This window comes from Coregonus clupeaformis, chromosome 1 (genome assembly GCF_020615455.1).
Source record: "Coregonus clupeaformis isolate EN_2021a chromosome 1, ASM2061545v1, whole genome shotgun sequence".
Taxonomy (NCBI): domain Eukaryota; kingdom Metazoa; phylum Chordata; class Actinopteri; order Salmoniformes; family Salmonidae; genus Coregonus; species Coregonus clupeaformis.
In genome coordinates, this window is record NC_059192.1 from 68,108,141 (window position 1) to 68,132,939 (window position 24,799).

Consider the following 24,799-nt stretch of genomic DNA (forward strand, 5'->3'; position numbering starts at 1 on the left):
TTTAATGGCACAGGCAGGGAGCCCAGCCAACAGCGAGTTGCAGTAATCCAGACGGGAGATGACAAGTGCCTGGATTAGGACCTGTGCCGCTTCCTGTGTAAGGCAGGGTCGTACTCTCCGAATGTTGTAGAGCATGAACCTACAGGATCGGGTCACCGCCTTGATGTTAGCGGAGAACGACAGGGTGTTGTCCAGGGTCACGCCAAGGCTCTTTGCACTCTGGGAGAAACTCACAACGGAATTGTCAACCGTGATGGCGAGATCATGGAACGGGCAGTGCTTCCCTGGAAGGAAGAGCAGCTCCGTCTTGCCGAGGTTCAGCTTCAGGTGGTGATCCGTCATCCACACTGATATGTCTGCCAGACATGCAGAGATGCGATTCACCACCTGGTTATCAGAAGGGGTAAAGGAGAAGATTAGTTGTGTGCCGTCTGCGTAGCAATGATAGGAGAGGCCATGTGAGGATATGACAGAGCCAAGTGACTTGGTGTATAGCGAGAATAGGAGAGGGCCTAGAACTGAGCCCTGGGGGACACCAGTGGTGAGAGCACGTGGTGCGGAGACAGATTCTCGCCATGCCACTTGCTAGGGGCGACCTGTCAGGTAGGACGCAATCCAAGAGCCGCGCCGGAGATGCCCAACTCGGAGAGGAGGATCTGATGGTTCACAGTATCAAAGGCAGCAGACAGGTCTAGAAGGACAAGAGCAGAGGAGAGAGAGTTAGCTTTAGCAGTGCGGAGAGCCTCCGTGACACAGAGAAGAGCAGTCTCAGTTGAATGACCAGTCTTGAAACCTGACTGGTTTGGATCAAGAAGGTCATTCTGAGAGAGATAGCAAGAGAGTTGGCTAAAGACGGCACGCTCAAGAGTTTTGGAGAGAAAAGAAAGAAGGGATACTGGTCTGTAGTTGTTGACATGGGAGGGATCAAGTGTAGATTTTTTGAGAAGGGGTGCAACTCTCGCTCTCTTGAAGACGGAAGGGACATAGCCAGCGGTCAAGGATGAGTTGATGAGCGAGGTGAGGTAAGGGAGAAGGTCTCCGGAAATGGTTTGGAGAAGAGAGGAGGGGATAGGGTCAAGCGGGCAGGTTGTTGGGCGGCCGGCCGTCACAAGTCGCAAGATTTCATCTGGAGAGAGAGGGGAGGGCAGTGTGAGCAGGACCAGCAATGTCATTTGACTTAACAAACGAGGATCGGATGTCGTCAACCTTCTTTTCAAAATGGTTGACGAAGTCATCCACAGAAAGGGAGGGGGGGAGGGGGAGGAGGATTCAGCAGGGAGGAGAAGGTGGCAAAGAGCTTCCTAGGGTTAGGCAGATGCTTGGAATTTAGAGTGGTAGAAAGTGGCTTTAGCAGCAGAAACAGAGGAAGAAAATGTAGAGAGGAGGGAGTGAAAAGATGCCAGGTCTGCAGGGAGTCTAGTTTTCCTCCATTTCCGCTCGGCTGCCCGGAGCCCTGTTCTGTGAGCTCGCAATGAGTCATCAAGCTACGGAGCAGGAGGGGAGGACCGAGACGGCCAGGAGGATAGGGGACATAGAGAGTCAAAGGATGCAGAAAGGGAGGAGAGGAGGGTTGAGGAGGCAGAATCAGGAGATTGGAGGGAGAAGGCTTGAGCAGAGGGAAGAGATGATAGGATGGAAGAGGAGAGAGTAGCGGGAGAGAGAGAGCGAAGGTTGCGATGGCGCATTACCATCTGAGTAGGGGCAGAGTGAGTAGTGTTGGAGGAGAGCGAGAGAGAAAAGGATACAAAGTAGTGGTCGGAGACATGGAGGGGGAGTTGCAGTGAGATTAGTAGAAGAACAGCATCTAGTAAAGATGAGGTCAAGCGTATTGCCTGCCTTGTGAGTAGGGGGGACGGTGAGAGGGTGAGGTCAAAAGAGGAGAGGAGTGGAAAGAAGGAGGCAGAGAGAAATGAGTCAAAGGTAGACGTAGGGAGGTTAAAGTCACCCAGAACTGTGAGGGGTGAGCCATCCTCAGGAAAGGAACTTATCAAGGCGTCAAGCTCATTGATGAACTCTCCAAGGGAACCTGGAGGGCGATAAATGATAAGGATGTTAAGCTTGAATGGGCTAGTGACTGTGACAGCATGGAATTCAAATGAGGAGATAGACAGATGGGTCAGGGGAAAAGGAAAGAATGTCCACTTGGGAGAGATGAGGATTCCTGTGCCACCACCCCGCTGACCAGATGCTCTCGGGGTATGCGAGAACACATGGTCAGACGAGGAGAGAGCAGTAGGAGTAGCAGTGTTTTCAGTGGTAATCCATGTTTCCGTCAGCGCCAAGAAGTCGAGGGACTGGAGGGTAGCATAGGCAATACCTGGAGGGTAGCATTGTTCAATACCTTTATGACCAGAGGCTGATCGCACTATACTTTTTTCTCCATTAATGTCAATTCCCTCTGGTGCATTATCTTTACAAATACAGGTACGGTCTGCCCCAGTATCACAGAGAAATGTTATCTTTTTACCCATTACTGTCAATGTTAGGTATGGTTTATGTTCCTGTTGTAATGCCAAATCTACAAGAGACAGATCAAACACCTCCAGTTCTCTGTCCTGCTTCTCCTGCTTCTCCTGATTTCTCTCTTCCTCCCACTCTAGTCATGCCTCCTCTTCTTCCTCTGATTCTGGCTTTCTCCCCCTGTCTCTTCCTCCTCTGCCTGGATTATACTTTCGTCCTTTTCCTCTCTTCCCCTTCTTCCTACAGTCTCTTGACTGGTGCCCTTTCCTTCCACAGTGACAACACGGTTCCTCACATTCTCTAGCAAAATGTCCCGTTTTGTCACAATTGAAACACTTCCATTCACTCCTGTCTCCACTATTACCATTGCCTCTCTTCTCTCCTAGGTCCTTCCAGTCTCTCCTACCTCCCAACTCCCCTAGGGCTGTCACTAGGTACTCAGCTTCCTTCGCTTCCATTCTCTTGTTTCATTCCTTTACATTCTGTTCATGATGGATTGCATAACGTTTAACCTCAGCTAAGGTAGCCGTCCCCCAGCCAATTAGGGTATTTTTTATTGTTTGAGAGATTTCTGGCCTCATTCCACTTAGGAAGGAAATCTTTAACTGCTGGTGATACGGACCCTCTGGTGCCCCTGGTCCTGGATCTATTAACCCACTGTTTGCATTGAACACATCTCTCAGTCTCTCTAGGTATTGACTAATAGTCTCACTGTCTCCCTGTTTACACTCATGGACTTTGGAGAAGTCGGCATGTCTGTGATAATATTCTCTCAGATTATCACAGAGTTGTGCCAACTTATCTCCTCAAGCCCCTCCTTCTGCCCACTCTATGACCTGCACATTCCCATCCCCAGGAATCCAGTTTCCCCTCATTGCTGCCCAGTCCTTTAACACTATCTGTCTGACTGCCCTCTCTAGTTCCCCTGTATTCAGCTTAAAGCTGGCGGTCAGCCCTTCCATATCTCTTCTGAATTGGTGTACCCCCGTCTTGGGGTGGGGTATCCCTTCCACTGCTCTCACTACATCTCTCTGAGTCCATGCTCTGTATATTTGTAAGGTATCAGGCTGGTTGTCTTCTCCTGCTCTGGGGTTTGGCAGGGCTATTAAGGGATAGGATTGCTCCATCTTACCCTTACCACTGCCAGCCCCATCTGACTCTTCCCCTTTTGACTCATCATTTCCCTTTCTCTTGGCCTCAACTCTGTACTTCTGTGCCTTTCTCCTTTTCTCTGCTTTCAACTCCTGTCTGACTTTCTCTGCCCTCGTTCTGTACTCCTCTACCTCTGGCTCTTCCTCACCTTCGTCTTCCCTTCCTCCTCCAGCCCCTCCTTCCTCATAGGGAGGTGGGGCCGGTGGGGGGGCGACGTTATTCCCCTGCACTCTCCTTCTCCTCACTACGTACTCATCATCTGGATTTTCTCTCCATGCCTGGTCTGCCAAGTTTGGATATAACCTTTCTGCCCTCTGCTCTGGGGGAGGCACTGAGACCTCAACCTTCACTTCTCTTTTACTCTCACTCACTTCTCTTTTCTTGCTCCCTTCTTCCCGCTTTCTAGCTTCTGCTAGCCATATCCTGGCTGTTTCTAAGCCCTCTCTTTTCTGTTTCTTTAGATCAGTACCACAATTTACATGCATTTGTTTAATCATGGATTCCAGTTTAATTACATCAAGTCGCCCAGTAAAGCCATATTTCTTTCTCCAATTAGGTCCATAATACACATTTCGTTTGTCTCACATTTCCATGTATTTCTCGTCCCCAGTAAATTCTGGGACCTCTTGTGAGGATTTGCCCCCCATGGTTGGTACTGTTAAAAAAATCCCTTAGCCACCTCTTCTATATAACAAGTTATTCAAAACAGTTTCACACAACAATTGTAATCACCCCTTCCTGTATAGGTAGTTGTCCCCCAGAATTATCTCCTACTCTACGGAGGAATTCATCCCCACAATGTAATCTTGATAATTCCTGACAGTCTCAAACAACAGGAATGGGTTCTCCCTCCTCTAGCCACCTCTTCTATATAACAGGTTAGTTAAAACAGTTTCACACCACACCTGTAATCACCCCTTCCTGTATAGGTACTAGTCCCCCAGAATTATCTCCTACTCTACGGAGGAATTTATCCCCACAATGTAATCTTGATAATTCCTGACAGCCCCATACAACAGGAATGGGTTCTCCCTCTCCTGGTGATCTTAACCGTCTAAATTTACTCAATTATATCCTCTCTTTTCTTTTTGTATTTGTTTAACCCGGATTATTTGTTGACTGTTCTATAATCTCTTACAGGTTACATCCTATAGGTGTACTTTTAATAGTTCCTTCTATTTCAACACCGGGTAGTTTATTTTGGTAATGGCCTATTACCGTGAATCGTTACGGACCCACCAACATTTCACTTAAAATGGCTACGCATTGATCAATTTGCTACTTTTCAATATTTTAGCAAGTTCTCAAATCAATTTCACCAAGTAATGAATAAAGACTACTGACCTTATCCCTGCAGCCGAGATTCAATGTAGGTTTGGATTCCGTCACCGTCTCTGTCATTAATCAGGTGTCCTCTGACCTGTCTTAACCCTTAATGTCAAAGGGCAGGACTTTCTATTTACGAATGTATCATTCGCCCGTCAACGGTTTTCAGAGTTACCTGGAATGACAGAGGCAGGTATTGGGTTCCGGCTCAGAAGTACCAAGCTGTTATGATAATTATTTAACAAACTATTTCAGTGTCTCTGTGCGTCTCCCAAAAGGATCAAGAAACGGACAGAGTCCCGGTCTGCCTAGTCAGAGATCTTTATTCATTGAGAATTATGCCATCACAATTTTAGAGTCCATCTTTTATACTCACACGTCATACAAAAATCCCTCCCCTCTTTAGGCGGGCTGTAGTTTTCCACTTTAAAACTGCTCTCCTGACCATCAGTACACAGACACACACACACACACACACACACACACACACACACACACACACATGCATACACACATACATGCATACACACATACATACATATACACACATGCATTCCTTAGTTATCGCGTCCTCACAATATCCTGCATACTCCTTAAAAAGCCTAACAGTTTCTCTCATCCCTAAATTGGGAGGCCCCTTTAGTTGTCTGTAGACAGTTCTCCTTGTCCTTTGTTGTCTGGTCTAACTCTTACTCACATTGCTAAATAGTAGCTCAATGTCATAGTCTTTACTGGTCCTACACTCACACATTCTAACACATTTCACACAGTTTCAGGGTGTAATAATTAGTCATTCATAATTAATCTATCAGAGATGTTCTCCAAGATCCAAGCCACCTCTCTCTCTTCATCGCCCCTGGGACTGTGCCATCGACCTGCTAGAAGGCTCTGCGCCACCGCGCAGCCGCATCTACCTCTGTTGGTGGCTGAGGCCATAGAGGAGTACATTCAGGAGGCTCTCCAACAGAGTTTTGTCCGCTCATCCACCTCTCCTGTGTAGGCAGGCTACTTCTTCATAACCAAGAAGGATGGGGGGTCTGCGTCCCTGCATAAATTACAGAGGTCTCAATTCCATCACCACTAAGTACCGCTACCCTCTCCCGTTGGTACCGGCTGCCATCGAACAGCTCCGCGGGGCCCATTTTTTACGAAGCTGGATCTGTGGAGTGCCTACAATCTTATCCACATCCGAGAGGTGGAAGAGTGGAAAATGGCCTTCAGCACGACGTCTGGGCACTACAAGTACTTGGTGATGCCTTATGGACTAGCCAATGCCCCATCAGTGTTTCAGGCATTCGTAAACGAGGTGTTCCGGGACATGATCGGGCGCCAGGGGGTCGTGTATGGAGGGCGCCAAGGAGCCATTCCTCATCCTCACCGACCATCAGAACCTGGAGTACATACAGACGGCGAGGCGGCTGAACCCACACCAAGCAAGGTAGGTCTTATCGCACAGGTTCTAAAAACATCAAAGCCAATGCCCTATCCCGTCTCCACGATTCAGGAGAGGTTCCGATCCTAAGTGAGCCCATCATTCCACCCTCTCGAATCGTTGCTCCCGTGCTTTGGGACGTAGACGTGGACATCCGCCAAGCTCTGGAGAGGGAACCTGCGCCTGCTACCTTCCCTCCGGAGCGCACCTACGCCCCTATGGGGGTAAGGGGTCAGCTGTTGACCTGGGCACATACAATCTTCGCCACTGGACACCCAGGTATCACCCACACCATTCAATCTCTCTCTGCTAAGTACTGGTGGCCCACCTTCGCGCGGGATGTCGCCCGCTATGTCAATATGTCAACTCCTGCTCCGTATGTGCCCAAACCAAATCTCCCCGGCACGCTCCAGCAGGGAAACTCCTTCCCCTTCCTGTGCCTCAGCGGCCTTGGTCCCATCTGTCCATAGACTTTGTCACTGATCTCCCTCTTTCTGATGGGTTTACCACAATTATGGTTATTGTTGACATATTCTCTAAATCCTGCCGTTTTATCCCACTCTCTGGTCTACCTACCGCTCTCCAGGCCGCTGAGGCACTATTCCAGCAGGTCTTCTGGCACTATGGCCTTCCGGAGGACATAGTTTCTGATCGTGGTCCCCAATTCACGTCGCGGGTATGGAGAGCCTTTATGGAGAAGCTGGGAGCTACATTCAGTCTCACATCCGGGTACTGGCCTCAGTTCAATGGGCAGCTGGAGAGGATCAACCAGGAGCTGGAGAGGTTCCTTAGGAGTCACTACCAGGACCGACAGGGGGAGTGGGCCCGTTTCCTTCCCTGGACGGAGTACGCCAAGAACTCACTTCATTATTCCTCCGCCACCAACAGTGAGGCTCCCGTGTTCAATCCTGGTGATGACGTCTGGCTCTCCACCAGGAACCTCCTGTTCAGCCTGCCCTGCTGGAAGCTGAGCCCCCGGTTTGTGGGGCCCTTCAACGTCCTCCGGAGGGTCAATGAGGGGTAACTTATCTTCTACAACTCCCCACCAACTACCGGATATCACCCTCTTTTCATGTTTCTCTCCTCAGGCCAGTGGTTCCTGGACCTCTGGCTAATGCAGTCCCCCGCGACACCACTCCACCTCCCCTGGACATCGAGGGGACACCCGCCTATGCCGTTAGGTCCCTCCTGGACTCACGACATCGTGGGGTCGGCTCCAGTACCTGGTGGACTGGGAGGTGTATGGTCCTGAGGAGCGCTGTTAGGTCCCGGTGGCCGACATTCTGGACCCCAACATCGTCTTGGAATATCCATCTCCGCCGCCCGGACTGGCCTGCTCCTTGCACACATTTTGTTCAGTTACAAAACTTTTATACAGTTGGAGTCGGAAGTTTACATACACTGGAGTCATTAAAATTCGTTTTTCAACCACTCCACAAATTTCTCGTTAACAAACTATAGTTTTGGCAAGTCAGTTAGGACATCTACTTTGTGCACGACACAAGTAATTTTTCAAACATTTGTTTACAGACAGATTCTTTCACTTATAATTCACTGTATCACAATTCCAGTGGGTCAGAAGTTTACATACACTAAGTTGACTGTGCCTTTAAACAGCTTGGAAAATTCCAAAAAATGATGTCATGGCTTTAGAAGCTTCTGATAGGCTAATTGACATAATTTGAGTCAATTGGAGGTGTACTTGTGGATGTATTTCAAGGCCTACCTTCAAACTCAGTGCCTCTTTGCTTGACATCCTGGGAAAATCAAAAGAAATCAGCCAAGACCTCCGAAAAATAATTGTAGACCTCCACAAGTCTGGTTCATCCTTGGGAGCAATTTCCAAATGCCTGAAGGTACCACGTTCATCTGTACAAACAATAGTATGCAAGTATAAACACCATGGGACCACGCAGCCGTCATACCGCTCACAAAGGAGACACGTTCTGTCTCCTAGAGATGAACGTACTTTGGTGCAAAAAGTGCAAATCAATCCCAGAACAACAGCAAAGGACCTTGTGAAGATGCTGGAGGAAACAGGTACAAAAGTATCTATATCCACAGTAAAACGAGTCCTATAGCGACATAACCTGAAAGGCCGCTCAGCAAGGAAGAAGCTACTGCTCCAAAATCGGCATAAAAAAGCTAGACTACGGTTTGCAACTGCACATGGGGACAAAGATCGAACTTTTTGGGAGAAATGTCCTCTGGTCTGATGAAACAAAAATAGAACTGTTTGGCCAGAATGACCATCGTTATGTTTGGAGGAAAAAGGGGGATGCTTGCAAGCCGAAGAACATCATCCCAACTTTGAAGCACGGGGTGGCAGCATCATGCTGTGGGGGTGCTTTGCTGCAGGACGGACTGGTGCACTTCACAAAATAGATGGCATCATGAGGAAGGAAAATTATGTGGATATATTGAAGCAACATCTCAAGACATCAGTCAGGAAGTTAAAGCTTGGTCGCAAATGGGTCTTCCAAATGCACAATGACCCCAAGCATACTTTCAAAGTTGTGGCAAAATGGCTTAAGGATAACAAAGGCAAGGTATTGGAGTGGCCATCACAAAGCCCTGACCTCAATCCTATAGAAAATGTGTGGGCAGAACTGAAAAAGCATGTGTGAGCAAGGAGGCCTACAAACCTGACTCACTTACACCAGCTCTGTCAGGAGGAATGGGCTAAAATTCACCCAACTTATTGACCCATGTTAAACAATTGAAAGGCAATGCTACCAAATACTAATTGAGTGTATGTAAACTTCTGACCCACTGGGAATGTGAAGCTGAAATAAATAATTCTCTCTACTATTATTCTTACATTTCACATTCTTAAAATAAAGTGGTGATCCTAACTGACCTAAGACAGGGAATATTTACTAGAATTAAATGTCAGGAATTTTATTTGTCACATACACGTGTTTAGCAGATGTTATAGCGGGTGTAGTGAAATGCTTGTGCTTCTAGTTCTGACAGTGCAGTAATATCTAACAATTTCACAACATATACCCAATACACACAAAACTAGTAAGGAATGGAATTTAAGAATGGGCTCCCGAGTGGTGCAGCGGTCTAAGGCACTGCATCCCAGCGCTTGAGGCATCACTACAGACCCCCTGGTTCGATTCCAGGCTTGTCATTGTAAATTTGAATTTGTTCTTAACTGACTTGCCTAGTTAAATAAAGGTACAAAATAAAATAATATATACATATATGGACAAGCAATAACAGAGAGGCATGGACTAAGATACAGTAGAATGTTATAGAATGCAGTATATACATATGAGATGAGTAGTGCAAGATATGTAAACATTATTAAAGTGACTAGTGTTTCATTTCTTAAAGTGGCCAGTGATTTCAATAGGCAGCAGCAGCCTCTAATGTGCTAGTGATAGCTATTTAACAGTCTGATGGCCTTGAGATAGACACTGTTTTTCATTCTCTCGGTCCCAGCTTTGATGCACCTGTACTGACCTCGCCTTCTGGATGATAGCGGGGTGAACAGGCAGTGGCTTGGGTGGTTGATGTCCTTGATGATCTTTTTGGCCTTCCTGTGACATCGGGTGTTGTATGCGTCTTGGAGGGTGGGTAGTTTGCCCCCAGTAATGCGTTCGGCAGACCGCACCACCCTCTGGAGAGCCCTGCGGTTGTGGGCGGTGCAGTTGCAGTACCAGGCGGTGATACAGCCCGACAGGATGCTCTCAATTGTGCATCTGTAAAAGCTTGTGAGGGTTTTAGGTGCTAAGCCGAATTTCTTCAGCCTCCTGAGGTTGAAGAGGCTCTGTTGTGCCTTCTTCACAACACTGTCTGCGTGTGTGGACCATTTCAGTTTGTCGGTGATGTGTACGCCAAGGAACTTGAATCTTTCCACCTTCTCCACTGCGGTCCCGTCGATGTAGATAGTGGGGTGCACCCTCTGCTGTTTCCTGAAGTCCACAATCATCTCCTTTGTTTTGTTGATGTTGAGTGAGAGGTTATTTTCCTGGCACCACACTCCCAGAGCCCGCACCTCCTCCCTGTAGGCGGTCTCGACATTGTTGGTAATCAAGCCTACTACTGTTGTGTCGTCTGCAAACTTGATGATTGAGTTGGAGGCGTGCTTGGCCACGCAGTCATGGGTGAACAGGGAGTACAGGAGGGGGCTGAGCACGCACCCTTGTGGGGCCCCAGTGTTGAGGATCAGCGAAGTGGAGATGTTGTTTCCTACCTTCAACACCTGGGGGGCGGCCCGTCAGGAAGTCCAGGACCCAGTTGCACAGGGCGGGGTTCAGACCCAGGGCCTCGAGCTTAATGATGAGCTTGGAGGGTACTATGGTGTTGAATGCTGAGCTATAGTCAATGAACAGCATTCTTACATAGGTATTCCTCTTGTCCATATGGGATAGGGCAGTGTGCAGTGTGATGGCGATTGCATCGTCTGTGGATCTATTGGGGCGGTAAGCAAATTGAAATGGGTCTAGGGTGACAGGTAAGGTAGAGGTGATATGATCCTTGACTAGTCTCTCAAAGCACTTTATGATGACAGAGGTGAGTGTTACAGGGCGATAGTCATTTAGTTCAGTTACCTTTGCTTTCTTGGGTACAGGAACAATGGTGGCCATCTTGAAGCATGTGGGAACAGCATACTGGGAAAGGGAGAGATTGAATATGTCCATAAACACACCAGCCAGCTGGTCTGCGCATGCTCTGAAGACGCGGCTAGGGATGCCGTCTGGGCCGGCAGCCTTGTGGGGGTTAACATGCTTAAATGTCTTAATCACGTCGGCCATGGAGAAGGAGAGGCCACAGTCCTTGTTAGTGGGCCTCGTCAGTGGCACTGTGTTATCCTCAAAGCGGGTGCAGAAGGTGTTTAGCTTGTCTGGAAGCGAGACGTCGGTGTCGGCGACGTGGCTGGTTTTCTTTTTGTAGTCCGTGATTGTCTGTAGACCCTGCCACATACGTCTCGTTTCTGAGCCGTTGAATTGCGACTCCACTTTGTCTCTATACTGATGTTTTGCCCATTTAAATGCCTTGCGGATTGAGTAGCTACACAGTTTTTTGTATTCTGTCATATTCCCAGTCACCTTGCCATGGTTGAATGCGGTGGATCGCGCTTTTAGATTTGCGCGAATGCTATCCACGGTTTCTGGTTAGGGTAGGTTTTAATAGTCACAGTGGGCACAACATCACCTATACACTTCCTGATAAACTCAGTCACTGTTTCAGTGTATTCGTCTAAATTATTTTCGGAAGCTACCCGGAACATACAGTGAGGGAAAAAAGTATTTGATCCCCTGCTGATTTTGTACGTTTTCCCACGGACAAAGAAATGATCAGTCTATAATTTTAATGGTAGGTTTATTTGAACAGTGAGAGACAGAATAACAACAAAAAAATCCAGAAAAACGCATGTCAAAAATGTTATAAATTGATTTGCATTTTAATGAGGGAAATAAGTATTTGACCCCCTCTCAATCAGAGAGATTTCTGGCTCCCAGGTGTCTTTTATGCAGGTAACGAGCTGAGATTAGGAGCACACTCTTAAAGGGAGTGCTCCTAATCTCAGATTGTTATCTGTATAAAAGACACCTGTCCACAGAAGCAATCAATTTATCAGATTCCAAACTCTCCACCATGGCCAAGACCAAAGAGCTCTCCTAGGATGTCAGGGACAAGATTGTAGACCCACACAAGGCTGGAATGGGCTACAAGACCATCGCCAAGCAGCTTTATGAGAAGGTGACAACAGTTGGTGCGATTATTCGCAAATGGAAGAAACACAAAATAACTGTCAATCTCCTCGGCCTGGGGCTCCATGCAAGATCTCACCTCGTGGAGTTGCAATGATCATGAGAACGGTGAGGAATCAGCCCAGAACTACACGGGAGGATCTTGTCAATTATCTCAAGGCAGCTGGGACCATAGTCACCAAGAAAACAATTGGTAACACACTACGACGCGAAGGACTGAAATCCTGCAGCGCCCGCAAGGTCCCCCTGCTCAAGAAAGCACATATACAGGCCCGTCTGAAGTTTGCCAATGAACATCTGAATGATTCAGAGGAGAACTGGGTGAAAGTGTTGTGGTCAGATGAGACCAAAATCGAGCTCTTTGGCATCAACTCAACTTGCCGTGTTTGGAGGAGGAGGAATGCTGCCTATGACCCCAAGAACACCATCCCCACCGTCAAACATGGAGGTGGAAACATTATGCTTTGGGGGTGTTTTTCTGCTAAGGGGACAGGACAACTTCACCGCATCAAAGGGACGATGGACGGGGCCATGTACCGTCAAATCTTGGGTGAGAACCTCCTTCCCTCAGCCAGGGCATTGAAAATGGGTCGTGGATGGGTATTCCAGCATGACAATGACCCAAAACACACGGCCAAGGCAACAAAGGAGTGGCTCAGGAAGAAGCACATTAATGTCCTGGAGTGGCCTAGCCAGTCTCCAGACCTTAATCCCATAGAAAGTCTGTGGAGGGAGCTGAAGGTTCGAGTTGCCAAACGTCAGCCTCGAAACCTTAATGACTTGGAGAAGATCTGCAAAGAAGAGTGGGACAAAATCCCTCCTGAGATGTGTGCAAACCTGGTGGCCAACTACAAGAAACATCTGACCTCTGTGATTGCCAACAAGGGTTTTGCCACTAAGTACTAAGTCAAGTTTTGCAGAGGGGTCAAATACTTATTTCCCTCATTAAAATGCTAATCAATTTATAACATTTTTGACATGCGTTTTTCTGGATTATTTTGTTGTTATTCTGTCTCTCACTGTTCAAATAAACCTACCATTAAAATTATAGACTGATCATGTCTTTGTCAGTGGGCAAACTTACAAAATCAGCAGGGGATCAAATACTGTTTTCCCTCACTGTATCCCAGTCCGCGTGATCAAAACAATCTTGAAGCGTGGATTCCGATTGGTCAGACCGTTGAATAGTCCTTAGCATGGGTACTTCCTGTTTGAGTTTCTGCCTATAGGAAGGGAGAAGCAAAATGGAATTGTGGTCAGATTTGCCGAAAGGAGGGCGGGGGAGGGCCTTATAACCATCCCGGAAGTTTGAATAGCAATGGTCGAGGATTTTAGCAGCACGAGTACAACAGTCGATATGTTGATAGAACTTCGGCAGCCTAGTCCTCAAATTTGCTTTGTTAAAATCCCCTCAGGATATGTGGTTTCCAGTCTGCATAAAGTCCAGTGAAGTATACACGGCCGTGACTATAACCGAATAAAATTATCTTGGTAGATAATAAGGTCGGCATTTGATTGTGAGATATTCTAGGTTGGGTGAACAGAAGGACTCGAGTTCCTGCATGTTACTACAATTACACCATGAGTCGTTAATCATGAAACACAAACCTCCGCCCTTCTGCTTCCCGGAGAGATATTTATTCCTGTCTGCGCGATGAACTGAGAATCCATCTGGTTGGACCGATTTCGACAGAATATCCCAAGAGAGCCATGTTTCCGTGACACAGAGTATGTTACAGGCCTTGATGTCTCTCTGGAAGGAAATCCTTGCCCGTAGTTTGTCAACTTTGTTAACCAAAGATTGAACATTAGCGAGTAGGATACTTGGAAGCGGTGGGTGGTGTGCGCGCCTCCTAAGTAGAACCAGCAGGCCGCTCCGAGTGCCTCTCCTCCGCCGGCAATGTTTTGGGTCAGCCGCTGGAATCAGTTCAGTTGCCCTGGTGAGAGCAAACAAAGGAGCTGCTTCGGGAAAGTCGTAGTCCTGGTCGTAATGCTGGTGAGTTACCGCCGCTCTGATATCCAATAGTTTTTCCCGGCTGTATGTAATGATGCAAAACACTTTCTGAGCTAATAATGTAAAAAATAATACATAAAAGGTGTATGTAAACTTCCGACTTCAACTGTACATGCCTTCCTGGTGGAAAATATATGGAATGATGGAGGGAGGAAAAATAGAAATAGAGAGAGTGGAGGAGCATGAACAGGTGGAGTTGAGGAAGTAAGAGAAAAATGGATAGATCCTGACAAACCATTTCTGTATGGACCTCGCTTTGCGCACGGGGGCATTGTCGTGCTGAAACAGGAAAGAGTATTCCCCAAACTGTTGCCACAAAGTTAGAACCACAGAATCATCTAGAATGTCATTGTATGCTGTAGCGTTAAGATTTCCCTTCACTGGAACTAAGGGGCCTAGCCCGAACCATGAAAAACAGCCCCAGAACATTATTCCTCCTCAACCAAACTTTACCAGTTGGCACTATGCATTCGGGCAGGTAGCGTTCTCCTGGCATTCGCCAAACCCAGAATCGACCGTCGGACTGCCAGATGGTGAAATGTGATTCATCACTCCAGAGAATGCGTTTCCACTGCTCCAGAGTTCAATGGCGGCAAGCTTTACACCACTCCAGCTGACGCTTGGCATTGTGCATGGTGATCTTAGGCTTGTGTGCGCCATGGAAACCCATTTCATGAAGCTCCCGACGAACAGTTATTGTGCTGACGTTGCTTCCAGATGCAGTTTGGAACTCGGTAGTGAGTGTTGCAACCGAGGACAGACGATTTTTACACGCTATGCACTTCAGCACTTGCCGGTCCCATTCTGTGAGCTTGTGTGACCTACCACTTCTCGGCTGAGTTGTTGTTGTTCTTAGTCGTTTCCACTTCACAATTATAGCACTTACAGTTGACCGGGGCAGCTCTAGCAGGGCAGACATTTGACGAACTGACCTATGTCGGTGCCACGTTGAAAGTCACTGAGTTCTTCAGTACGGGCCATTCTACTGACAATGTTTGTCTATGGAGATTGCATGGGTGTGTGCTCTGTCAGCAACGGGTGTGGCTGAAATAGCCGAATCCACTCATTTGAAGGGCTGCCCACATACTTTTGTATATATAGTTTAGAAGGCTTGAAAATGCTATAGTGTGACATATACAGTGGGGAAAAAAAGTATTTAGTCAGCCACCAATTGTGCAAGTTCTCCCACTGAAAAAGATGAGAGAGGCCTGTAATTTTCATCATAGGTACACGTCAACTATGACAGACAAATTGAGGAAAAAAAATCCAGAAAATCACATTGTAGGATTTTTAATGAATTTATTTGCAAGTTATGGTGGAAAATAAGTATTTGGTCACCTACAAACAAGCAAGATTTCTGGCTCTCACAGACCTGTAACTTCTTCTTTAAGAGGCTCCTCTGTCCTCCACTCGTTACCTGTATTAATGGCACCTGTTTGAACTTGTTATCAGTATAAAAGACACCTGTCCACAACCTCAAACAGTCACACTCCAAACTCCACTATGGCCAAGACCAAAGAGCTGTCAAAGGACACCAGAAACAAAATTGTAGACCTGCACCAGGCTGGGAAGACTGAATCTGCAATAGGTAAGCAGCTTGGTTTGAAGAAATCAACTGTGGGAGCAATTATTAGGAAATGGAAGACATACAAGACCACTGATAATGTCCCTCGATCTGGGTCTCCACGCAAGATCTCACCCCGTGGGGTCAAAATGATCACAAGAACGGTGAGCAAAAATCCCAGAACCACACGGGGGGACCTAGTGAATGACCTGCAGAGAGCTGGGACCAAATTAACAAAGCCTACCATCAGTAACACACTACGCCGCCAGGGACTCAAATCTTGCAGTGCCAGACGTGTCCCCCTGCTTAAGCCAGTACATGTCCAGGCCCGTCTGAAGTTTGCTGAGTGCATTTGGATGATCCAGAAGAGGATTGGGAGAATGTCATATGGTCAGATGAAACCAAAATATAACTTTTTGGTAAAAACTAAACTCGTCGTGTTTGGAGGACAAAGAATGGTGAGTTGCATCCAAATAACACCATACCTACTGTGAAGCATGGGGGTGGGAACATCATGCTTTGGGGCTGTTTTTCTGCAAAGGACCAGGACGACTGATCCGTGTAAAGGAAAGAATGAATGGGGCCATGTATCATGAGATTTTGAGTGAAAACCTCCTTCCATCAGCAAGGGCATTGAAGATGAAACGTGGCTGGGTCTTTCAGCATGACAATGATCCCAAACACACCGCCCGGGCAACGAAGGAGTGGCTTCGTAGGAAGCATTTCAAGGTCCTGGAGTGGCCTAGCCAGTCTCCAGATCTCAACCCCATAGAAAATCTTTTGAGGGAGTTGAAAGTCCGTGTTGCCCAGCGACAGCCCCAAAACATCACTGCTCTAGAGAAGATCTGCATGGAGGAATGGGCCAAAATACCAGCAACAGTGTGTGAAAACTTTGTGAAGACTTACAGAAATGTTTGACCTGTGTCATTGCCAACAAAGGGTATATAACAAAGTATTGAGAGACTTTTGTTATTGACCAAATACTTATTTTCCACCATAATTTGCAAATAAATTCATTAAAAATCCTACAATGTGATTTTCTGGAAAAAAAATTCTCATTTTGTCTGTCATAGTTGACGTGTACCTATGATGAAAATTACAGGCCTCTCTCATCTTTTTAAGTGGGAGAACTTGCACAATTGGTGGCTGACTAAATACTTTTTTTCCCCACTGTAATTTTAAATACATTTGAGTCATTTAGCACGCACACTCTCATCCCAATTTGTGTGTCCTCACCCACTTTACCATCTTTTAGCCCCCAAACTGATGTTGGACTGCTCAGTGGACTTGCTTTTCCTCTTAGAGGGCTCTACCACTCTCAACCTGGAGGAGTTCCTGCGCCTCAAGACCTTCCTCAAGCGCTTCTTGCAAGCTGTCATGGGTCCCGACACCCCCGCTAAACTGGGACTGGCCGTGTATGACGGGGAGGCTCGCGTGGAGGCCCAGGTGGGCAAGTTCCAAGGGGATATTAAGGATCTCCTTAAAGCCGTTTAGGGGCTTAAGTCCCCGGGTGGGTCGAGGCGAACGGGCAACGCGTTACTCTATGTGACGCACCACGGCTTCCTGAGCGCGCCAGTGTTCGCTGATGTCCAGGACGACCTCCCCCACGTGGTAGTACTGCTCACAGCCAGCCCCACCACAGACGAGGTGGTTGAGCCTGCCAAGTATGCACAGGAACGGTAAATCTTCCTCATAGGGGTAGGGCCAGATATGCTCAAAGGACAGCTGAACAACATAACAGGGAACCCCCAACGCATGCTCACCTACCCCTCCCTAGTTAGATTCAACGCCAAAATCCCAGAGCTCAGGGCCAAGATCTGCAGCGTGGACAGTCAAGGTACTGTAAAATGAAGGGATTTTCTGATTGAACAGATAGTGAGAGAGGGTGACAGTGGGGAAAGATAGAGTGAGGTTGTGTCAATGGGCAGAAGGCTGGATTCAAACCCATGCCGACACTGTAGCCTAGACGTATGCCGGTCCAGTTGCAGCCACAAACCAAAATACATTTTGATCTCTGAAATCAAATTATTTTTTTTTATTATAATTTTTTTTGTCATTTAGCAGACGCTCTTATCCAGAGCGACTTACAGGAGCAATTAGGGTTAAGTGCCTTGCTCAAGGGCACATCGACAGATTTTTCACCTAGTCGGCTCAGGGATTAGAACCAGCGACCTTTCGGTTACTGGCACAACGCTCTTAACTACTAAGCTACCTGCAGCAAAATCAAACCTTATGCTTTACTGCTTTTTTTAAGTTACACAAAACAATGATACTGGTGGATTTAAAAAAAAATTACTTCCTAGTGTAGTGGCTTCGTAGTTGCATGAAATCACACAAATAAATTACGATTCCATGTAAATGCCTGCTGTGCAATGTTAATGTAAAATGTGACCATTTGGCTTATTTTGGCAACTCAATCTCCACTTCCTCTATTGTCAACCTTATGTGCATCTACTCCAGAACATAGTTTGTGATAATGTAGTCAGTCCCACTCCTTTCATGATTTTTAGATAGGACAGTGAAATGATAGGGGGAGAAGGTGGTGGATGTGCTAGAATAGCAGTGGGTTGGTTTCGAAGGCAGTGGCTTAAGCCACTAGACCACCCGAGGCCACTTTATTTATTATTTTATTTATTTAACCTTTATTTAACTAGGCAAGTCAGTTAAGAACAAATTCTTATTTACAATGGCGGCCTACACCGGCCAAATCCGGACGATGCTGGGCCAATTGTGCGCCGCCCTATGGGACTCCCAATCACGGCCGGTTGTGATACAGCCTGGAATCGAACCAGGGGGTCTGTAGTGACGCCTCAAGCCCTGAGATGCAGTACCTTAGACCGCTGCGCCACTCGGGAGCCCACTTGATGTGATATTGTTGATGTTTGGCCCTCAGGTTGCCTGAGTCAGGCGATGGACCTGGTCATTGCACTGGACGGATCGGCGGGCATGGGCAACAACAACTTCACCAACCTCAGGGACTTTGTCCGCAGCGTCAGTGTACAGTTCGACATCAACCACGACATGGCCCGGATGGGCCTGGTAGTTTACGGCCGTCAGCCAGTCACCGTCTTTTACCTCGACACCCACGATTCGGGCTCGGCCGTGCTCTAGGCCGTTGCCGAAGCAACCTACGTGAGCAGCTCCAGCTCTACGGGCTCTGCACTCCTCCACATCCATTCCAAGGTGTTGACGGTCAAAAAGGGGGCGCAGCCAGGGGTCAACAAGGCCATCGTTGTGGTTACGGACGGCGCTGGAAGGGACGACGCAGCGGTGCCTGCCCAGAAGATCCGGGACAACGGCGTGTCTGTGTTTGTCATTGCGATCAGGGACATGCAAAGGGAGAGGCTGCTGCGCATTTTCAGGACGGAGGACCACATGATTTCGGTGCTGTCTTACGAGGACCTGAAGTACTTTGAGGATGTGCTGATGCAGATGGCGTGCTCAGGTAAAAGGATGGATAGAGACACTCTTTTATCAGAGGTGAAGAAGCCAGTAAACCTGTGTAAGCCCAACCCCTTTATGAATGACGGGACCTGCATCCTATCAGGCGGGAGCTTCCGCTGTCAATGCCGAGGCTACGAGGGCCCACACTGCAAGACACGTGAGTTGCGCATTTTACTAAGAATAATCACCTCCTTGTAATGCACATGGTTTAAAAAAGTTTCACATTAAATAACACTCCTAGATTAAAACGAGTTATACAGATTTCTTTTGCACATACCTGTGGTCTTTTGTGTGATAAAAATGTATCCGTGTGTAATATGGTACTCGTTGGTGTTCAGTATGTGTTTTTACAGGGAGTAGCAGGGCTTCATCTAGGGGAGATCTCCCCAGGCCTTCAGGACTCAAGAAGAAGAACAGGTAGAAAAATAGCCACCAAGAGCTACTGCGACTCTACAAAGTACACCACAAAAGACACACAGCCAGGGTAGCCTAACACACACACACAGACACACACGAACACACACACAAAGGGAAGCATTATAGAGAGGGCACATGCACATTTTCAGATTCAAAGTCACTCAATATCATATTCCTAACAGAATACCTTTCCTACCTATCTAAGCTCCATAACACATCATTATACTCAGACCCAGGAAGTGGACTCACATAGTGTATCAACATGAGACCTGGGTTCAAATACAGTTTGACATTTTTCAAATGTGCTTTTAGTCTGCTTTGTGGTGTACTCTCTTTATAAGTCTGAAGAAGAAGGGTCTCGCAAAAATGCAACAAAACACATTTAGTAATGATTTATTTTACAGTTCTATTTCCATTGGTATTTACTTGGTATTTGATGGCGGTACATTTTGGTATTTGTTTCAAATAATTAAATAAAACCGGTAATACCTGGTAATAAATGGTGCTTGGTGGCACCAGAATCCGCAAGAATCCCAACAACAATCTATAAGAACAATATTCCTGTATTTTATGTATATTCTCATTATCATGTTATAACCATTTTACAATGTTATGTATGAGTAAATACTGTAAGTACTGTATTGTACTGGTATAAACATGCAATTAATCCTAAAAAAATAATGCATAAGACTGTCTTACAACTGCAAGCATAACTGGTATCTTTTGCTTAGTTATTCATTCTAGGGTAGTCGAATGTTTACTATATTTTATTTAGCCATTGAATATCCCTTGTTGCACTTTTGGCAGCTCTTTTCCTGCCATGTTTTGCCTACACTGTTCCCCTTTTTCCATTCCTATTTTTATGTCTCTTTATAAGAATATCATAATGCCTCATCATGACTGAGTATACATACTGGCCGTGTCCGAATACCCATACTTGCATCCTAAATAACAGGCAGTTTGAGTATGCAATTTTTTTTACGTTTTAAAATATGCAACATTACGAAAATCGAGCATACAGTGGGGAAAAAAGTATTTAGTCAGTCACCAATTGTGCAAGTTCTCCCACATAAAAAGATGAGAGAGGCCTGTAATTTTCATCATAGGTACACGTCAACTATGACAGACAAAATGAGAGAGAAAAAAATCCAGAAAATCACATTGTAGGATTTTTAATTAATTTATTTGCAAATTATGGTGGAAAATAAGTATTTGGTCAATAACAAACGTTTCTCAATACTTTGTTATATACCCTTTGTTGGCAATGACACAGGTCAAACGTTTTCTGTAAGTCTTCACAAGGTTTTCACACACTGTTGCTGGTATTTTGGCCCATTCCTCCATGCAGATCTCCTCTAGAGCAGTGATGTTTTGGGGCTGTCGCTGGGCAACACGGACTTTCAACTCATGCTGAAAGACCCAGCCACGTTTCATCTTCAATGCCCTTGCTGATGGAAGGAGGTTTTCACTCAAAATCTCACGATACATGGCCCCATTCATTCTTTCCTTTACACGGATCAGTCGTCCTGGTCCCTTTGCAGAAAAACAGCCCCAAAGCATGATGTTTCCACCCCCATGCTTCACAGTAGGTATGGTGTTCTTTGGATGCAACTCAGCATTCTTTGTCCTCCAAACACGACGAGTTTAGTTTTTACCAAAAAGTTATATTTTGGTTTCATCTGATCATATGACATTCTCCCAATCCTCTTCTGGATCATCCAAATGCACTCTAGCAAACTTCAGACGGGCCTGGACATGTACTGGCTTAAGCAGGGGGACACGTCTGGCACTGCAGGATTTGAGTCCCTGGCGGCGTAGTGTGTTACTGATGGTAGGCTTTGTTACTTTGGTCCCAGCTCTCTGCAGGTCATTCACTAGGTCCCCCTGTGTGGTTCTGGGATTTTTGCTCACCGTTCTTGTGATCATTTTGACCCCACGGGGTGAGATCTTGCGTGGAGCCCCAGATCGAGGGACATTATCAGTGGTCTTGTATGTCTTCCATTTCCTAATAATTGCTCCCACAGTACCTACCTGCCTGAATGTAAAGTGCCAACTGTAAAGTTTGGTGGAGGAGGAATAATGGTCTGGGGCTGTTTTTCATGGTTTGGGCTAGGCCCCTTAGTTCCAGTGAAGGGAAAATATTAACGCTACAGCATACAATGACGTTCTAAACAATTCTGTGCTTCCAACTTTGTGGCAACAGTTTGGGGCAGCCCCTTTCCTGTTTCAACATTACAATGCCCCCGTGCACAAAGCGAGGTCCATACAGAAATGGTTTGTCAAAATCGGTGTGTAAGAACTTGACTGGCCTGCACGGAGCCCTGACCTCAACCCCATCAAACACCATCGGGATGAATTGGAACGCCGACTGCGTGCCAGGCCTAATAGCCCAACATCAGTGCCCGACCTCACTAATGCTGTTGTGGCTGAATCGAAGCAAGTCCCTGCAGAAATGTTCCAACATCTAGTGGAAAGCCTTCCCAGAAGAGTGGAGGCAGTTATATTAATACCCATGATTTTGGAATGAGATGTACTTTTGGTCATGCAGTGTAGTATGCGACATTTCGAAACTTGAGTATGGTTTAAATGCCAGGATGTTATACTAATTTCCGCTCTTCATCTAGTAGAATTCGATGTACACTTTTCCATAATGCATTGGAAGAGGTGCGCTGAGTGTAATCGGCCCTAGTTCTCTTCAAATAGCCAAACAACAAAACTAGGCTACTTAATTGGGAAGATGCCCGAAGCTCCTGTGGTGTTCAAACAGGCTAAGTCGTTTTTGTTCTCCTTAAAATGATCACGAGTATTGCATCGTAGGCTACATCTTTGATAACATAAGTATTTGTTTATTTTATTTACCCAAAGTGGATTTCTGTTTTTTCACTGAAAAGTGTTTTTTGTTCTCTTGGCCTTCGTCAGACCTTTTAAACTAAATACTAACCCATATTTTGATTTCTAAATGTGTCGGCATCGGGGACTCGGGATGTGGCTGCGTTATTGATGTCATGTTAATCAGGCCTTTTGGACATATGTATTGTTTGTTTTGTAGGCTAGGCTACCTATTTCATTTATGGATCAAGACTTAGCAGTCATGATCAGTTCTTTAGTTTATTATGTTGCTGTCCAGCGGTTCTGAATTTGCGATGCACCCGACTGTCCACGTTTTTATGTGCAACAGCTTTTTGAGTTGAACATTTGGTGTGTGTACTTTTTTATTTAATTTATATATGTTACATCACTTTGGTTTCACTAATAAATATTTTGAAATGCAACCAAATGATCTGTTTGTCTTAAGTCCTTTTTAAATAGAATACATGGGCAATATGGTCTACTACGGTATAGAACAGTTTAATAGCTTCAAACAATGTAAAATACAGAGTTTAGAGAAATTAATCAAATTGGAAATGAGCTATTATCAGCCTGGTTAATGTGATGCATGTCTGTTGAATTTGGAAAAATCCACCGCACTCGCCCCGCCCCACCTACTCAGTCAATCAGGTGTTGCGGACGTGGCATACTGCATACTTTTTACTAAACGGTATGTGCTAAATAGTATGTGACGATGAGTAAATAGTATTCAGTTTAAGTATGTACTACACTAGTATGGGTATTAGGACACGGGCCAATGTATCTTCTTTCTGGAAAGAAGAAGACTTGAGTATTTTTTGACTGAAAAAAATTAATATATATATCCTTAGCTACTATAGTATTGTAGTATGCAAATAAAAAATGACTTGCTTTATATACAGAGAAATGTGTTTGTGTCAACATGAGCATGATACGATGTATGAATTGTTTGTCTTTTTAAAGTCTGATTTCTGTTTTTAATTTATAAATAGAGGAGTGTTCATGAAGACCCATTTGAGTGTGCTGGCAACTTTTAATTAAATTCCATTATGAAATGCACATAAAATGTATCGGCAAGCAAGTATTTCTGTCAGTACTAAGTTCTTTTATTTGAATAAAAGTGCAAGTTTTAGCTAGCATACAAGTTAAAAAGTTAACAGAACAGAACAGTGTAATATGTATTTACATCTTGGCTATCAGCATACATGAACCAAGCTACAATCTAGACTGTACCAAATGGTAGACCTAGTAGGGGTGTCATCCCCTGTGGCATGCTGGTGTAGGAGGAAAGTGGCTCGCAGTGGTCTCATCTTTGGGTATTTAGGTGTTATTTCCATATTTCCCAAAACAATCCGGTATATTATCAAAAAACCTCAAACATTTTTTTTTTATGTGAAGATATGAAAATGTGACTATATGAAAAAAAAACGACTTCAATAGTTTTCAAATCTAGAATTGTCCAGTGGCATTGGTTTTCCAGTAGACAGGTGTGCCTGGTCTCTGATTGGCTTTCTGCGGAGCCATTCGTTTCTGTCCTATTCTCTGGTTGGACAGAGGCAGGTGGAGGGGCAGGGAGGTGGTGGGGGTGGTACCCTTTGCCTCCCTAGCCCCCCAGTGCAGCCCCTCCTTGCCAAAGCATAGCACCTGACCTGGCCATAGGTCATAATGATGACCTCAAATGTCATCAGAGATCAAAGGGAAAGTCTTGCTCACCCCTAGGTGGTGGATTTCTTCTCCCATTCCTGTGTGTGCAGAGAGAGAACAGCGTTAATGCCAACAATGATCGTTTCTGTATTTTACATTGTTTGAAGCAATTAAGTTGTTCTCATGGCTCATCCAATGAATTCATTTGAGTGGTTAAATTTCTTCAGCGTTGACCCTGAAAACAAGCTGAAAACAAAAATAATTGTACCTTTAAAGCAGTGGTCACCAACCTTTTCTGAGTCAAGATCACTTTCTGAGTCAAAATGCAAGCCGAGATCTACCGCTCAGATATTTGTTTTTGAAACATGACTTCAAAAATGTAAACCTATGCAGCATTAACCTAATAAAAACAGTTCTGCAGGAATGAGGTTTGTGCAGTAGGCCTAATACATTATCACAGCATATTGGCTATGTTTGGCCTGACAATATTGTCCTTCTCAGACCATATTATATTTCAAAACTTGAGCTACATGATAACAAAATAGATCAGTTGTTGTATTACTTGCGAGGCACTGCTGAGCATACATTTAAATAACGCAGTTTTTTATTTTACCAGACTAAATGGTACCTGCATGCATCTGAGCAGAGCATCTCAGCAGAGGGAGGGAGAGAGCAGCAGAGGGTCCGCCTCTCACAGTCCCTGCTCTCTCCCACCGGTGAGACTGACCAGAGAGAGGGGACAATGTCTTCTACCTGATGACGAAACTCGA

At 45.8% G+C, this 24,799-nt stretch overlaps 2 protein-coding genes across 5 annotated transcripts in view; one reads left to right on the plus strand and one right to left on the minus strand.

The window, feature by feature from the left end:
* Positions 1-6,148: 6,148 nt before the first annotated feature.
* vwa2 (von Willebrand factor A domain containing 2) lies at positions 6,149-19,721 on the plus strand. Its single transcript, XM_045216611.1, is given in 7 exon segments — positions 6,149-6,376; positions 7,113-7,216; positions 7,459-7,574; positions 16,933-17,514; positions 18,571-19,122; positions 19,156-19,278; positions 19,475-19,721. Coding segments are annotated over 7 exon segments (1,773 nt in total). The 3' UTR covers positions 19,543-19,721.
* Positions 19,722-23,469: 3,748 nt separating this feature from the next.
* afap1l2 (actin filament associated protein 1-like 2) overlaps positions 23,470-24,799 on the minus strand; it is a 207,566-nt gene continuing 206,236 nt past the window's right edge. For all 4 annotated transcript variants that reach the window (XM_045222488.1, XM_045222493.1, XM_045222487.1 and 1 more), the window contains one exon: positions 23,470-24,127. In XM_045222488.1, coding sequence (XP_045078423.1) covers positions 24,101-24,127 — 27 coding nt within the window. In that variant the 3' untranslated portion in view covers positions 23,470-24,100. The remainder of the gene's footprint in view (positions 24,128-24,799) is intronic.